The sequence below is a fragment of the Topomyia yanbarensis genome, chromosome 2, assembly GCF_030247195.1.
Source record: "Topomyia yanbarensis strain Yona2022 chromosome 2, ASM3024719v1, whole genome shotgun sequence".
NCBI lineage: Eukaryota > Metazoa > Arthropoda > Insecta > Diptera > Culicidae > Topomyia > Topomyia yanbarensis.
The window spans coordinates 382523422-382541015 of NC_080671.1; the positions used below are offsets into that span (position 1 = coordinate 382523422).

At 38.8% G+C, this 17594-nt stretch overlaps 1 protein-coding gene across 1 annotated transcript in view; it reads left to right on the top strand.

The window, feature by feature from the left end:
- The window catches only part of LOC131684691 (uncharacterized), a 49939-nt gene extending 43039 nt beyond the window's left edge, over positions 1-6900 (top strand). The window contains exons 3-6 of the mRNA XM_058967783.1: positions 5207-5337; positions 5411-5544; positions 5964-6113; positions 6234-6900. Coding sequence (XP_058823766.1) covers positions 5207-5337; positions 5411-5544; positions 5964-6113; positions 6234-6385 — 567 coding nt within the window. The 3' untranslated portion in view covers positions 6386-6900. The remainder of the gene's footprint in view (positions 1-5206; positions 5338-5410; positions 5545-5963; positions 6114-6233) is intronic.
- Positions 6901-17594: the final 10694 nt, after the last annotated feature.

Sequence of the window (17594 nt, forward strand, 5' to 3'; positions counted from 1 at the left end):
AACGTTCCAGCCTCTTCCAAGCTACAACGATGTGCGGTGCGCTGGGCGGATTAAAGTTTCATTGCGTTATTGAGTTCGTGATTTGTCTTATGACCTCTTCGAAAAAAAAACTCCAGCGATTTGCATCTGCTGCACACGAAACGGCGTTGGGCCATCAAACAAGCTTGAGCCTTCAAGCTAAGGTCGACTTCAAGGTGTCCGGCTCTCGTTGTCAATCAGGTGAACAAAAAGATATGCCTCTTCTCTGATCTACGCCAAATGGTTACGGTAAACTGAACGGCGACTGGTAGTGGTACCATTCTAGGGTTCTGCGACTTGCATCTTTTTACTTTGTATCGAATACACGATTTCGCTATCCTTCTTGGTTCTTCTTCAGCACCTTTATCTCGTCAGCAAATCTGTCCGCTTGTGCTGATCTCCAGAGATACGTCTTCGCGGCCCGATACTCCTCTCGAGTCAACGACGATGTCTTTGCCAGTGCGCTCCCCTTCACGTGCCTCTTCACTTTCGCAGTCATCGGAACCGCTTCGATCTTTAGACCCTCTCGCTTTCTTTTACAGCTTGAAACAAAAGTCTAGACGCACTACAACTTTCTATCAAGAAAATCGCTGAGAATCCACGATTTGCTCCGTTATTCTGATGTAGTGTAAAGGAAGCATGCCCGCAATTCTTCTTGGTCGTTCGGCGTAATATACCTTGCTCTAGCTATTTCTCTTCCGAAAAATACAGGAAACCCTGGCCTCAAAACCATGGCCCATCAGAGCACATAGAGAGCTTTTTGTTCAATTTCGTCATAACGTCTGCTATGTTAAGCATAGTCGGAACCAATCGCCACTCCCTCATAAGGATTATAACGCTAGGGATTTCTCTAATTCGGAAGGCTACGAATTGCTTATACCGTCGGTGGTCCAAATGAATCCCCGACAACAGAGTCTTCGACTCACTCCAAAAGTACAACACTTCGACGACAGAACTTGCAAGTCTATCTCCCAACACTGCTGCTTCCAGCTACAGACGAGGAATTGAGAGCTGCTTCAGTGGTGCCTCCTGCCGTCACTAGCGAGCACATCGGGCCATCAACTCAATCCGAAGAAACGTTGCAGCCCCGTATGCGTCTTCGCTGACAACGACGAAGATGTGAAGTTGAATACTACTGAAGTCCAAGTTACGCCCGCCGCGGAAGTAGTACCGAGGAATGCGGACATTTTCATCCTCCAGAAATATTGCAATCCACTGATTCCATTTACCAGCACCCCCTCCAACTATTAGTTGATCCCAATTGCACCCACGGCACCACAGCTCCTTGATTAATGTTTCCCGCAAAAGCAGAAAACTGACAGTAGTCCGAGTGGAACGAAAAAACTCGTGACGCTGTTCATCACTTTTCTCTTTGTTGACAGCCGCTAACCTGACATTTACAATGCAAGATTATCCCTCAGTTCGATGAAAAGTGAGAATTCGTCGCTGGTGGGGCTCCAGGCAATATCTAGTACTCACTCAAGGCCCGTTTCCTTGTCCTCAGGCCCGACGAGAGGGGGGAGGGTCAGACGGGGGGGGGGGGCAACTACCCTGGGGTCCGGGTCTGTTTTGGGGGCCCGCTTTTTTAACTGAATTTAATTTATTTTAATTTAATTGTTGAAGTTTATTGTTTCTGTTGGCACTCCAAATATACCACAATCAACTACGTTCCAGTCGTTCCAATGGTTTTCTAAAGTACGTGAACCTTATTAGATTAATTTAACAGTGCAATTGAACCATTCTTGTTTCATTTATCGCAAGTGTTTTTAAAAGTATTCGTAAAAAAAGTTTGAATACGCACAGTACAGTATGAAGTTGTATACAATTTAACATATTCTTAGCTAACTGTTACTAATAAAAGTTGGATATTTTCGGAATGGGGTTGACGAGTAGATGACGAAAATCAATGTACGAAGCCATTTTGAAAACCAAGATGGCGAATTCCGGTTAAGATATCTGCGCAGCTAGAAAAAATAGTGTAAATTTACGTCTCCTGACCCTGACATATACGAGAATCAGAAATGACTTAGTTTTACGTTTGATTTTAATTTCACATGACGTTTGATTTCGTAAATCATGTAATTTTACTCCACATACAGCGTTTGTTCTGAATAGTAGAAAGCGTAATTTTATGTTATTGCGCATGTAAAGTATACGTTTCGTGTAAAATTAAACGGAACACGGTAATGTTCCGTCATATCGTAAATTACGGTTTGTTGAATTGTGTCATGTTTGCAATTACGTCAACGATAAAATTCAGATTTTTTTGGTGTGTGTATAACCTAAAATATTGACATCTTCGAAATAAAATAATCATAGAATAGATATAGATATAGTGATTCCGCATCGGATGACATGATTATAGAATACTTTTCTCAACCAGAAGACACTATCTTGGCCTCCAAAAGGGCATCGCTCATTTACTCGTAAACCCCGTTTAAAAATACCCTCATAGTTTATACAGAAATAGCTCCAAGCTGAGTAAAGCCATGTCAAGTGATCCTCAAATTTTTCGCAAAATCACCGATTTTCATGAGATATGTTTTATTGTATAGGGATTATGGTAAATAGCTTTTGGTATAAATATTTCGTTAAAACTCCTTTTTTCCTTTGAGATATTAACCCTTAAACTTTATTGCATGATAAAATTGTAAAATTTATATCTCAAAACCTACTGAAGATAATTGAATGAATTTTTGTACACTTATGGAATGATATTTACACTATCTCATAAAAATAATTTTACAATATAATTATGTGAATAACGGTACTTTTCATCTACTTAAAAATTTCAATTGTATTTTTTCTTATGTTCTTCACGCTAAAAAATTTCAAAAGGTATGTCAAATTACGCGTCAATCTCTCACCTTCAATAATCTGTATTAATAATTTTTCATTTTTGTTTCTATCGAGAGTTATGGATGATTTTGTAACGGTGCGTACCTTCAACGCACGGCCCACTTTGATGCAGCCCGCGAGAACTTACATATTGGCAACGCCGCATGTAGCAACGTCCTACTGCGTATCGCTTTGGCAGAGCATACCTTATGTCCAAAATTGCCATCTTCGATATTAGAGCAAAAAGATAAGCTTTTCTGTGCGGATGTTTAAAGGTGAACATATTCCGAGTAATTTGCATGGTTTTTAGTGTTATATTTTTCAGGAATTATTTAATTTTCTGTCATTCAAACTCTCAAACCGGCGCGCTCGGATGTTGGCAATTGCTGTGCAAACTTGAGCAATGGGCATGTTTGAATCTGCATGTGTATGACTTTTTTTGCAAATTGACATATTTTACCACTTTTTATCGTCAGTTGGTTCTGTCTAGGTGTTAGCACAGTATATTTGCTCAAAAACATTCGTTTGTTTTTATGTTATAAATATGGTTCGACCAACCGAATACTGTATTTCGTTAAAAAAGTAATGAAGATTTTGAATTATAAATCGTTGATGATTTACTGAAATTTGATGAAGTAAATAATATCTTACTAGAACTTGGAGAACCACTAATTAACAGAATTGATAGAAGCAATAGCGAAGAAAACACGCCAATGCGATTGAAAACAGATTCAAAGTAATTTTTTTTCGCAAGACACTTCGTTGTTTATAAGTAAGATCACTCAGTGGACATAAACAAGCGAAGTAAAATGCTGTTTCAATAAAATGTTCCATTTTCCTGCATAATGTTGTAGACTAGTAATGAATTTGGATGAAACATCGACTAATAACGTTTTCGTTTTTAACCTGGTATACACCGGTATAGTGAAAAAAAGAGATAGACTGAAGTTTGAATGAGTATAGCCCCGACAATACTGGTGTACACTGTCAAAAACAAAAATGCCATAACAAAAGTGTCTTCGAATATGGCAATAACATAAGCGTATTATATGAGTTATGTTTCGGTTCTTTGCGATACAGTTTAATTCCTAGGAACGTTAAATTATAATAAAAAAGTATTCATTAAACAAAATTGTTTTTGTTGTGCACCTCGGTCAAAAAAATCTAAAAGTATCTCAAAATATCCAGAAAACCTTAGCCTTTGATAATCCGTATATAAAAGTTTGTTCTTTTGCACCAATCTAGAGATGTGGTTTCATTTACTCATGCGATGCACGTTTCCTACGCGATGCGCAGTAGGACGTTGGGACATGCGGCGTTGCCAATATGTAAGTTCTCGCGGGCTGCATCAAAGTGGGCCGTGCGTTGAAGGTACGCACCGTTACAAAATCATCCATAACTCTCGATAGAAACAAAAATGAAAAATTATCAATACAGATTATTGAAGGTGAGTGATTGACGCGTAATTTGACATACCTTTTGAATTTTTTTAGCGTGAAGAACATAAGAAAAAATACAATTAAAATTTTTAAGTAGATGCAAAGTACCGTTATTCACATAACTATATTATAAAATTATTTTTATGAGATAGTGTAAATATCATTCCATAAGTGTACAAAAATTCATCCATTTATCTTCAGTAGGTTTTGAGATATAAATTTTACAATTTTATCATGCAATAAAGTTTAAGGGTTAATATCTCAAAGGAAAAAAGGAGTTTTAACGAAATATTTATACCAAAAGCTATTTACCATAATCCCTATACAATAAAACATATTTCATGAAAATCGGTGATTTTGCGAAAAATTCGAGGATCACTTGACATGGCTTTACTCAGTGGTTATTAGTTTTAAAATATTTGAAGACAACGAAGACATCAAAATTTCATTTTTCACCGTTTATTGAAACTGTTCCTGGCAGCACTGCTCCTACGGAATCCAAACAGACTAACTAACTTTAATTCTACGGATAATAGCCATAACTGTTTTTGACCTCTAACAGTTATAGGTATTATCCGTAGAATTGAAGTTAGTTAATATGATTGGATTCCGTAGGAACAGTGCTGCCAGGAACAGTTTCAATAAACGAAACATAATAGACGAACCTTATACGCACGTGTGTTCATGTTTCCTGTTTGTTGAAACTAGTTTGTATCTACAATAACAATCCACCGCAATTATCATAAAATCGAGTTGAAGACTTGCTAACTTCAATTAACAGCCCGAATTGTTTACTTTTAGTAAGATACAAATGAAGATCTAAAAATAATCACCTTGAAACAGTTTCCTGTGTGAACATCGTATCTAATTCTTTTCAACTAATCAAATTCTATCTTTTTTGCCAATTCCAGCTCCCACCCGTCGAGCCATTTGTTATGGACCAGTTGTCTCTTCAGCTGACCGGAGGACCCCAAGGTTACAGGATAAACTTGAAAAACATGGAAGTGTTCGGCGCCAGTAATTTCACCGTCAAAACAATCAAGTAGGGAACCGAAACGAATTTGCTTCGCTAATTGTACACAGGAGTGTGGCTAATGTTTGCTTCTGTTTTCCAGACTGAGCGAAGGCGACAAGCCGTTCGAGGCGAGACTAAGTATTCCGAAGCTAGTGATCCATGCAAAGTACACCTCCAGTGGAGTGCTGATTATCATTCCAGCCAGCGGTTCGGGCGATTTCGATGCCGTTTTCGGTGAGAATTTATGTTCTTTGTTAAACAAAGCTCATCAATGTCTAAAGTATAATTCTACACCCGGACGGGATGTCATTAGTGTTGGCGTATAGATTGGCGATTGATTGCCACACTTGTAGAATGTACTTGCCCCACGGCTTACCCTGTGTTTTTTCCTAATATAACTAAATTCACAAATTGAGACGGATGTCGCAGTCCATCATAGTTTACTCGGAAATCTTTACATGCTTTTTAGCTATATGGTTCTTTGCGATTAATTGAATTAGTATGCCTTCAAAGATAGCTGATAGTCAAATAGTCACCTTTCCATCAAAATCGTCACTGGGCACTTGTTTATTGTTCGGATCATTTTAAGTGTATTATACAGTTAAGCTACATTAATTGGTATAACAAAATTCCGACTTTTCCTCCATCCCCAGACGGAGTCACCGCCGATGTCAAGGGCCGTGTGTCATTCAACGAGAAGCCAACCGGTACCCACATGCGGGTGGAAACTCTTGACCTGAACCTGGCAATCAAGAAGCCCCGGCTGAGCGTTTCGAAGATCTTCAACAACAACAGAATCCTGAGTATATAGAAAAGCCAAACCCAGAGTGTGGCGAGAACTCAATTTTTTCTATTGGTTCTCTCTATTCTAACCTTAGATGCCGATACTGACATATTGTTTTGTTTTTTTTTTGCAATTTCAGCGGAAGCCACCAATTTGTTTCTGAAGGAAAATGGTAACGAAGTGCTGCGAGCTCTGCAACCCCAGCTGCAGAAGAAACTATCGGCCGAATTCGCTGGAATCTCCAACCAGCTGATGGAGAACGTTCCCCTCAACTATTTCCTCGTTGATTAGATGCTTTGTGATGTCCAATTTGGCTATATATTTTCTATTTGATTCTTGTTAGTTAATTGTATCTTGCCTGTACCTAAACTTACCTGTGAAATTTGTGTAACAGTTAAGGGAAACTCGTTGATGGAATTTTTTCCTTATGGGAAACTAATTGAATGAAGCGTACATTGTTAAATAAATGTAAATGAAATACTTGTTAGGAATACAGAAGTATCATGATGAGGGAACCTGCTCTTTGGTAGTATCTAGTAAGAACAAAATGGGAATTGTGCATTGTAGATAATCGCATGAAAGTTTACAAGAATAAGTTGTTAAAAATTAACGTCGTGCATCAAACAATATTTCGTACTAGTAATTTGAAGAATTTTTATGCACCTCGAATTGTGATCATATGCAATGATAAAGAAAAACATAGTTGACAAAAAACAATCAAAATCCGCCGTGATGGTAACATGTGTGTACGAGTTATTACGGGTACACCTTTTATTGTATAAATAAATAATTTGTGATATAAACAACTTTGTTAAAAGTGGCCTCCATGGTGATTTATCACATCCGAAATAGCTGATGTACTGATTTTCTTTGAAGGGATGGATATGTGGAAAAATTCTCCGGTATCTTTAAAAAAATAAAACGTGTAACTGCTTATATTAACACTTTAGGCTCTTGTGATCGAAATCTTAGATAAAGCTGCAGTTTTGATTAATTGAAAATGACACACACTTCTTGTCGACGTCTTGTTTAAATATAGCTCCGCTATATGTATAACAAATTTCCTTCTCAACTCAAACAGCATGCTAATTTCAAATTCACCAGAATATTTGACAGTTATTGACGAAAATAAATTTTCTAAGCAATTGAGAATTTTTTGTATGTTTAATTATGGCATTTTATAAGAATGTGCCTTTTGCAGTATAGCACTCCACATACTTTTTTGCAGTACCAAATGTTTGTACAAATTTTTGAAATGATTAGTTGCTCCCTGGCCTTCCACATCACGCTTTAAATTTGTTGTGTGGAAAAACTTACCTTTGGATGTTTTCAAATAAATGTAATTTAATTCAATTTTAAAAACAAGCATAATAAATTTAGTGTCTAGAATGGGATTAACAACTTTATCAAAAGTAGTAACTGTGGTAGTAATTATTAGATTAGATTAGATTAGATCTTATTACGATTTTAAGACAGAAGGTTTAAATAAATTGTTCTCTTTTACGTCCAGGCATAATTAATATCGCTTTGTTCGTCATTCACTAGTATTCGTTTGCGTAGAAAATGAAGCAAAGCAACCTGGTACCGCGAAGGCAAATCAGTTTTCTATCAGAAAAACCAAAAAAGCATTCATGTTCAGAAAAAATACGAATTTTTGAAAATATAATCGGTCCATTGCTAATTCGATTCGAGTCCCACCAGGAGTCTCTGTTGGAAATTTGAGTCAAATCGGGCAAGTCTAGTTACCGTACCAACCTGTTCGAGGTGTGTATGGGATTTTTCGACAATTTACATGCTGAAAGCGCTGTAAGTTGTATTTTCACTGCTAGCTGACAGTGTATGTTTCAGTCTATTACTGCATGCGAAAAAAAAATATTACCTACAATTTTGTCAAAGATTACAATTCAATCCAACTTCCTTGAAGAAATTATGAAAATTTTAATTAAGTGATGTTTGAGTCAGTTTAGAATGGGGCCTAACTTCCTTGAAGAAATTATGAAAATTTTAATTAAGTGATGTTTGAGTCAGTTTAGAATGGGGCCTAACAGCACGTAGTCAATTCCCACTTACCATATTTTGTTGCGAAATTATGGTTGGATTTAACGGAATAGTACGTTTAGAACCACTTTAATACATGATATGAGTCATTTTTACTACAAAATTTTAGTTCATGATTTTATCGCATGGAGGGAGATAACACTAACTTTTAAAGGAAGAGAGATTCGTTTTCCAACCCCGCACATAGGGTTCTAAAGTTTAAAAAAGAAATTATCCGAAAGAGGCGAATGACCGTAAGGTTAAAACTTCTATAATAAAAACACAAAAAAAATCCTAGTCGAGCTTTGTGAATCAATCCGCAATGCGCCAAATTGAAAAAAAAAAATTCCGTTATTTCTAAATCTACAAGCATTTGGATTCACTCTCGAGTGAAGATGCTACTTCGCACTTAGAACACAGGGAACAGACATATAAGCTAGAACAAACTTTTTCGAGAAACCTGTGTAAACATTTAAATGACAATACGTTGAAAATCACCATTGCATACAGCTTCGCATGCGTTAATCACCATTGAATCCAAGTTTGCATACAAGTTCCGTATAGAGTACTTGACAATCTGTAATTGTATTAGTGTGTTCAACGATTTGTTTTCCTCCACCTGTCATAAGTGGAGAAAAACAAATCGAAAATAGCTTTTCGGTCGGAATATTTTTATGATGGATCCTAACTAATCAGTATTGTACGTATCCGGAATGAGTTTTACGGCGGCATAGATCATTACAACACCATTATAAATACTTTAGGCGAGCTACTTCAAATCTTGAGCGTTTTTTCAAAACGTCATATCTGCAATGAGTTACTCGCTTTGTTTACTTTCTCTTTCGATTTTTACGGTGTCACTATAACACTTTTCACTTATTTTACAGTACAGATCGAAAGACGGTGGTTTTAACTAGCATATTATGCAAAGAGTTGAGGGATAAATGTTAAAGTGACCGAATTATTAACAGAAGAGAAAGTAAACAAAGAGAGTAACTCATTGCAGATATGACGTTTTGAAAAAACGCTCCAGAAATGTTTAAATTGACTGGCAGTTTTATATATGACAGCTGGAGGAAAACAAACCCCCAATTACTGTGTGTGAAATGATTTGCATAGCACTCTATAGCGATTGCTGGCCGATCGAAACACCGACCAGTGGCAAGTTTCTACTTGCTGTTGTCATTTTAAAGAGACAGTTTAATTTCTTACACAAGTTGAAAACATTACTTGTATGTCAGTTCTCAGTGCTTAGAAGTTTCCAGTTCATCGATCGTTCACAGTTGCCGAGTATGGTAACTCAGTCGGAAAAATGGTTTTCCTTAGCATACTTGAAACAATTATTAGGTATTATTCCCGCTTTCAGTTTAGTTGTCGGTTTTCGGTTTTCGATTTTCGGTTTTCTGTTTTCTGTTTTCGGTTTTCGGTTTTCGGTAGTCGGTATTCGGTTTTCGTCTGTCGTCTGTCGTCTTTTTACATTTCTTATAAAAGAAATGTATAGAATTCGCTCAAACTTTCAAGATTTTTTCCGAGGCCCGGAGGGCCGAGTCTTATATACCAATCGACTCAGCTCGACGATTTGGGACAATGTCTGTGTGTGTGTGTGTGTCTGTGTGTGTGTGTATGTAACGGACAAATTCTCATTCGTGTTTCTCAGCAATGGCTGAACCGATCTTATCCATACCAATTTTAAATGAAAGAACTAAAAAACAGTATGAACGCTATTAATTTGTTTTTGATTCTGATGTTTAGTTTCCAAGATATGAATGTTTGAATGCGTAAAAATGGCGTTTTTGCAGTTTTTTTTTAATTATCTGCCGAAATTGACAATATAGATTACCAATTTATATGTTTTTAGACAGCTTTAACGAATACCTTTCGAACAAGCTGTAGATTGTCGAAATCGGACTATTATCAAAAGAGATATTTAACATTAAATGCGGACGATAGATTTTTATCATTTCCCATTGCCAGAAATATGACCAAAAACATGTAATCTATTTTTAACGCCAAAACGGTTTATTTTAGGTCAATAGTATCTTCGGTGAATTTAATGGAGGAAATATGCCCTTTCTTTTGGTATTGTGCTTTTGCTGATTAATCCCCCTATGAGTGAGATATTTTCACAAATTTTCTTGGACGTGATTATATCGAAATGATGCCTTCAGCAAATTTGTAGCTCTTACTTTTGCGAATAACTTTACTGAAGACTTCAAATATCTATTTTGAATACTTTAAAAGTTATGGCTTGATTACTCTTTGTCGCCCATTTATTGTTCCATATAGCAATAATCCATTGAAATAAGCCAAACATTATTTCGATAAAACGAATTTTGCATTTCATTTTTCTATCTACAACCGCTAGAAATAATCACCGAATACTTCCAAGTTGTCTGGAAGGAACTTGATAACTTATCAGTGCAAAAATGTTCATTTGTGCGAACCTTCTGACTGCAATGTTTCTAACTCATGATCATCGGATCGATCTGAAACATATCGGAAAATGAAAAGCGAAATAAATAACTCCAAGCGCAGGCGTTGCCAAGAGAAGGTTTTGGGGTTTAACACCATACAACGCTCCCCCCCCCCCTCCACACCCACAAAAAATTGTATTGAAGTTGAAAATTTATTGATGCAGACTTATTTAATTCAATATTACAATAACAATTATCTGATCCGTACATTGATATCCTGTTGTTGTAAACGTCATGAGGACTTTTGATAAATTGTCGGAATGGGGTCCTGATATGTAACTGATCTATTGGTCTTGATTTCACAGTTGTCTAATTGCATCAATATCAAAATCCTGAAAACATTCCAATAGAAAATTCCAGAATTCTGTAATCAATCATAATCCTCAGATTTCTTTTCAAATTGAGCTCGTTTTTGTAGAGATGTACTGTAATAAGGGTCTTTATTTAATAGGAAGCGAAGTTAAAATTGATTTAATGTCTATGAAACATAGAACTGCGCACCAAAAAAATGCATAACTTTCAACATTTGCTAAACATGTTTTTGCCTTTCTCATTCACTCTAAAATTCGTCAATCTAATCCCGACCGGGAGGGCCGAGTGTCATGTCTATTGATTCAGTTCGTCGAGATCGGAAAATGTCTGTGTGTGTATGTGGAAAAAAATGTGACCTCTGTTAATCAGAGATGGCTGGATCGATTTGCACAAAGTTAGTCTCAAATGAAAGGTACATCGGCTGCTATTGAGTTTTTTTTATTGATTGGACTTCCGGTTCCGGAGTTACGAGTTGAAGAGTGCAATCACACAGAAAATTCCCATATAAACTGGAATAAAAATTTTCAAAATCAAATTTGTATTTTTGATGCCAAATGACTTTATAATGCATGAAACATCGAGATTTGATGTAAACTCGAAAAAAATAATGATTGACAAAAATTGATTTTTTTGGACTTTGGTACATTTTTGCCTTTCTCATATAGAAAGGTTATGCAATCACTCTAAAAATCGTCAATCATACCGGCCCGGAGGGAGTATGCAGTGAGGGGTTGCTACTTTAAAATTAAAACTAGTTTAAAATTTCTTAACAAGTTGAAAATTTTTGGCAGGACCTGGATCTCCCGGATCTTACTATGTGATAGTGAAACATCGCTTGAAACCAGCGCCGGTCAAGCAATGTTTCAGTATCACATAGTATCTCAAGATCGTGGCTGTCGATCCATTGTACGTATGTGCAAATCGTACTGAACATGTAATATTCATTTCCACCATTGTATTGAACATAACCCGCCATGGAATCGTAGTCTGGACAAATGAGAAAAGCACAATTGCACCACTAGGTGGATTAAAACAGGTTTTTATTTTGGGAATGCGTCGAGTTGAGACGAAAACGTAATATGATTAATATCGAGGATAACACTTTCCAGAGAGAAATTTATGAGAAATGACGATTTCCATTCGACTCTAGCAAGTCCTGATCGATTTTGATGAGAATTTGATTTTTGTTGTATGACCAATTATATGTATAGGTCAAATGTTCAAAAACAGTAATTTAAGGTCAAGATAACATCATTTTGAAATCGCCAATTTCGGAGGTTTAGTATCTTCGATGAGTTTTACAAACGTTAAACAGCGCATCATTTGATAAAGTAATTTTGGCGGTATATCGTCCACGAACTCTGAACTATTTGCTGAAAAATTAATTCTGCATAATTTTAAAACTTCAAAAATTACGGTTTCGGAATTATGCCGTTTGGACAGTAAGATCGATTTTCACCAAACCCTCACCAATTGTAAAATTGGTATTGTAAAAAAACGTAAGGGCGATACTTCAATGCTGATAAGTGGCACGGAAAAGTAAACAATCGTCAAAGGGGCGATACTATCATTTTGTCAATTTCAATGGCAAACACAAATTATAATTTTATAATTTCAAATACTTCATTCAAGTTTTGGGTTTCGATCACTGAATCATGCAATCTAGGATGTAAAAAACACAATAGTTCTTAAATAGGAAATAAAACCAAGTCTGGAAATATTCACTGTTGATTTTCTTTGAATGGTGTCACTGCTAGTATCGCGTTTTTTTCAGAAAAAGCGTTGATTTTTAGGTCTCAGTCGCGTTGGAAATTTGAGTAAAGTATAAACTTCGATTTTTTGGCTCAGTACAATATACATAACCCCTTTAGGAAAATTCAGTTTTCCCACCACAATGCATTGATTGAGGAATTTAGATATTTTATTAACAGAGCATTAGCAATAATTCGTTTGTATGTCTATTTTATGGGGCATTTTTTCGCTTTCCCATTGATTTGGTTTGAGATTTCTAGCACTGATGTTGTCCTATGGCTATGCTGAGTCCTGCCACAATCCCATGTAGTATGTGTTATCAAAAACATCGCGAAGCATCAAGTTCTAAATGTTCTCAAACGATATAATATCCGAAGAGAGTGATAAGAGTTATAAGAAATGTCTCATCACACTGTTAGGTGGATTAAAGCCGTTTTTACAATGGAAAATACATTAACGTACTAGCCCAGTACACGTGCTATTAGTAGATGCCAAGCTACCACACGGGGTGTACTGGGGGCGTGTCGGGCTCGAATGGTGACGCTGCCATTAATACCGACTAAACTCCATTGTGCCATCGTTCCCCCCAGGAACTACCTCTCGGTATTACTTCTCGGGGGATGGCTGTACTTAATGTACTCATTCACTCTCGCTCACGCGTTCATACATCCTGTATGAGGCTTACTTGGGTGCTCTCTCTGTCGCACCTTGATTCACTCTCTAACACTCCACATGAGGCTGACATTTGTGCTCACCTTTTTCGTTCCTTGTGAGGCTGACTTGTGTGCTCATCTTTTTCATTCCTTGCTAGGCTTACTTTTGTGCTCGCCTTTAACATACCATGTGAGGCTGACTTAGATGCTCACCCTATCACCTGGTTCACTCTCCATCGTACCACTCTATTATATCCCTGTCGCTCCCCTGGCATTCCATGTAGGACATTTTTCTTAGGCCCCACTTCTGACATACCATGCGAGGCTTACTTGGGTGCTTACCGTTTTCATACCTTGTGAGGCTGACTTTTGTGCACTCCTCTACCATGCCATGTGAGGCTGACTTTTGTGCTCACCCTTAACATACCGTGTGAGACTGACTTGGATGCTCACCCTTTCACTCCTCTGCCACGCCACGAGGCATCGATAGCTAAGTCCCAAAGTACTACGCTACGACCCCCCCCCCCCCCCCATCTTGGCATGAGGCAGTCCACATATACGCCTATATACTCGCTCTTCTGCCTTGCTTCGGGGTGGCTGGGTTTACCCCTTACGCGGTTGCCAGTCGCTGCGCAAAACCTGCCTCAGCATGAACAGACCATTCACTCACTTTTCTGCGTTCGGCCTTTTTCGCTCCAACTAACCAATCACTAGTTAGTCGTGTCCGTCGTCTGTTGCTCGGTTCGCCAAATTCCCTGTAGCCTACAGGCAATCTGGGTGGTTGCAGTCGAGACTGCGATCCACTTCTCCACCGATTGACACATCCGCTGAATAAGGGTATCAGGGGTTGTGTCCCAGCCGCAGACGTCAAGCATTGCTCTTCTTTCGACGTCGAAACGAGGACATACGAACAGTATGTGTTCGGCAGTTTCGTCTACACCTGGGCAGTCAGGGCAGGCGGGGACCTCCGCTTGCCCGAACCTGTGGAGGTACTGTCGGAAGCAGCCATGGCCTGACAGGAATTGTGTCAGATGGAAGTGAACTTCCCCATGGGGTCTGCCAACCCAGCTCGATATGTTAGGTATCAGCCAGTGGGTCCAGCTACCTTTCGAAGAGTTATCCCACTCACGCTGCCATCTGGTGACCGAGGTCACCCTGATGCGCTCGCGTGCTCCTCTATTTCCACGTAGCTCGAAGCACTCCACATCTTCCCGGATGACCAGCCCGACTGGCATCATGCTCGCTATCACGCAGGATGCATCGTGTGATACCGTGCGGTAGGCAGATATCACTCTGAGGCACATCACGCGGTAGGTGCTCTCCAATTCCCGTAGGTAACTGGTTACCCTCAGTGCTCTTGACCATGACGGGCCGCCGTACCTGAGGATAGATACTGCAACGCCTGCCAGTAACCTACGTCTACTGGCGCACACCTTTGAGCTGTTGGATATCATCCTCGATAAAGCCACAACAGCAGTCGACGCTCTCTTGCATGTATAGTCGACGTGGCTGCCGAAGGTCAGCTTGTCGTCTATAATGACTTCGAGAGACTTCAGACTCCGCTGTGAGGTGATCACGACTTCTCCCACATGGATAACTGCATGTTGTGCCGACTTGCGGTTGTTGACGATAACTACCTCCGTCTTATGCTGAGCGAGCTCCAGGCCTCTCGCGCTCATCCATTCCTCCACCGTGTTGATCGCGTGTTCTGCAGTTAGTTCTACCTCAGGGATTGACAGGGACGCCTTTTTCGTTGGATCGCTATCTCGGCAGTCTGTATCACTTAGTTGATAGTGTCCACTGTGGACTTACCCTTCCGAAAGCCAAACTGGTTGCTTAACAGGCCGTCCGTACCTTCTGCGTACGGGGTTAGCCTGTTGAGGATGATCCTCTCAAGCAATTTGCCAGTCGTGTCTATTGGTCTGTGCGCCGATGGGTCGCCTGGCGGCTTCCCGGGCTTCGGCAACAACACTAATTTCTGCCTTTTCCATCTATCGGAAAAACGGCACTCGTCAAGGCATCTCTGCATAGCTAGCCTGAACATGTTCGGGTTCGCTATGATCGCTGCCTTAAGAGCGCTGTTTGGAACTCCATCCGGCCCTAGAGCTTTGTTCATTGCTAGGGAATTAGCCACTGCGAGTAGTTCTTCATTCGTCACTGGAGCCACCATTTCAGCCGTGCCCGCACTGTCTCGTAGTGCAGGTGGCCAGGGGATTGTGACTCGAGACGGGAAGAGTACTTCGATAATCCTCGCCAACCGGTCCGGAGACCGTTCTGGGGGAGAAGAGCCCCCTTTGGTCTTGGCCATCACGATTCTGTAGCCGTCGCCCCACGGATTCGCGTTGGCACTCTCAGGTTGTCGAAAAACGCTATCTTGCTGCTTTTAATAGCCTTGTTAAGGGCCAATTTCGCTGCTCGAAACATTTCACGGCGGTTCCCTCTTGCATCCTCGGTGCTGGCTCTTTTGTCGTCTGTCGTCCGTCATCTGTCGTCTGTCGTCTGTCGTCTGTCGTCTGTCGTCTGTCGTCTGTCGTCTGTCGTCTGTCGTCTGTCGTCTGTCGTCTGTCGTCTGTCGTCTGTCGTCTGTCGACTGTCGTCTGTCGTCTGTCGTCTTTCGTCTTTCGTTAGTCGTCTTTCGTTCTCGTTTTCGTGTTCATAGTCGTTGTCGGTTTCGGTTTCAGTTTCGGTTTCGGTTTCGATTTCTGTTTCGATTTCGTTTTTATTTTCATTTTGTACGTTAACTTTAAAACAAATTTTTTGAATTATTTGAAAGAAAGCTTGTATGCGAACTTGAGCAATAACTTGTACGTAAATTTCTCTTTAAACTTGAACGCAAACTTGCGCTGGAAATCTCTAGTTCTCTGTTAGCATAGATAGGGCTTCGTGACCGTAGATGACAACTGTTCAAATTAGTGTCGTGTGGTAACGTACTTTGTTCGACCGAAGAGTCTATCGAAGCCTAAAGTAGGTACGGTTACCTTCTAGAAAATGAGTCCGACTTTCTCTTATAGTGTCATTATCGGCAGCCACTCGTGAACGCTGGTACACGACCTCGTAAACCACCTCGATGTCGTTGCTAGCAATCGTTATAGTGGATGGGAAATGTAATGTTTTTTCCTTCGAGTCTCTTAAGGGTAACACCAAAGGCATAGCATTAGGCTCAATTTGAAAGGCTAAAAGGTTAACGTGACAACAATACGTCGTTTAATTCAGAAAGAAATCTATGTTTTTACAGGCTTTTCGATGCAATCCGCTTTGCCTTCAGTTGAATAGATGTCTCCGCCATCATCGCAAACTCTACAGAATAAAAGCTGTTAAAAGTATTTACTGATGTTTTCGTGTTTGGTTGTCTTCGGTAAAGTTTCATAAAACCTGATGAAATATCTGAAATGGAATTATTTTCTTTCATTTAACAATAAAAAATATTGTTTTTTCTTTGATACTATTTGACCATTTATTTATTGCGGGTACGGGTTCCATAAAATTAGTTTTTTGACTTTTTATCCATACATTGAATTTCTATCACATAGATATTTTCTGCAAAGTTTTAGACACTAGTAAATTATATTTTATTGAATATGATTATATAATTTATTTAGATGGCAAATTGCAGAATTAAGCAAATTTTTATGCGGAATACAGTGAAAACCCTTTTTTATCAGCCCCTTGTTGAATTTTAGGCTGAAAAACAGGGACATTGATAAAATCGGGACATATAATTTTGTTTCTTTTTAAGAAACCGAAGCTCTTAAAGTATTCTTCTTTAGTCCCTAGATATAGCCTCATAATGATTCCTGATTATTTTGATTAAATTTTCCTTAAGGGTTAGAACCCCAGTGCAAAATTTATAAAAAATTAAAATTTTTAGAATGTAGAAAACGACCGGTTGGGTTTTTTGTGGATTTTCGGCTTTCACGGTCTAGAAATTAGAACGGCTATTGTATACTGTAAAATTTTTATTTTTGCATATTTCGGATCTCTAATATGCTCAAGAAAGGATTTACTCGAATTGAAGTTAGTTCGCCTGCTAGAGCACATCAAACTACCAACTATCAATTTTCATACGAAGCTGATAAAATCGGGTCAAAAAGCTGATAAAATCGGGGGTAGATTAAAAATCGGAAGCTGATAAAATCTGGTCTTCACTGTATTGAGAACACAAAGAAGATTTAGTGTCAAAAAAGTCCCGATCGTTTTTTACACCTACCTATACAACACATTACAATAAATTTAATCGCGTTTATTATTGGTTCACAAAATTACACAATTTTG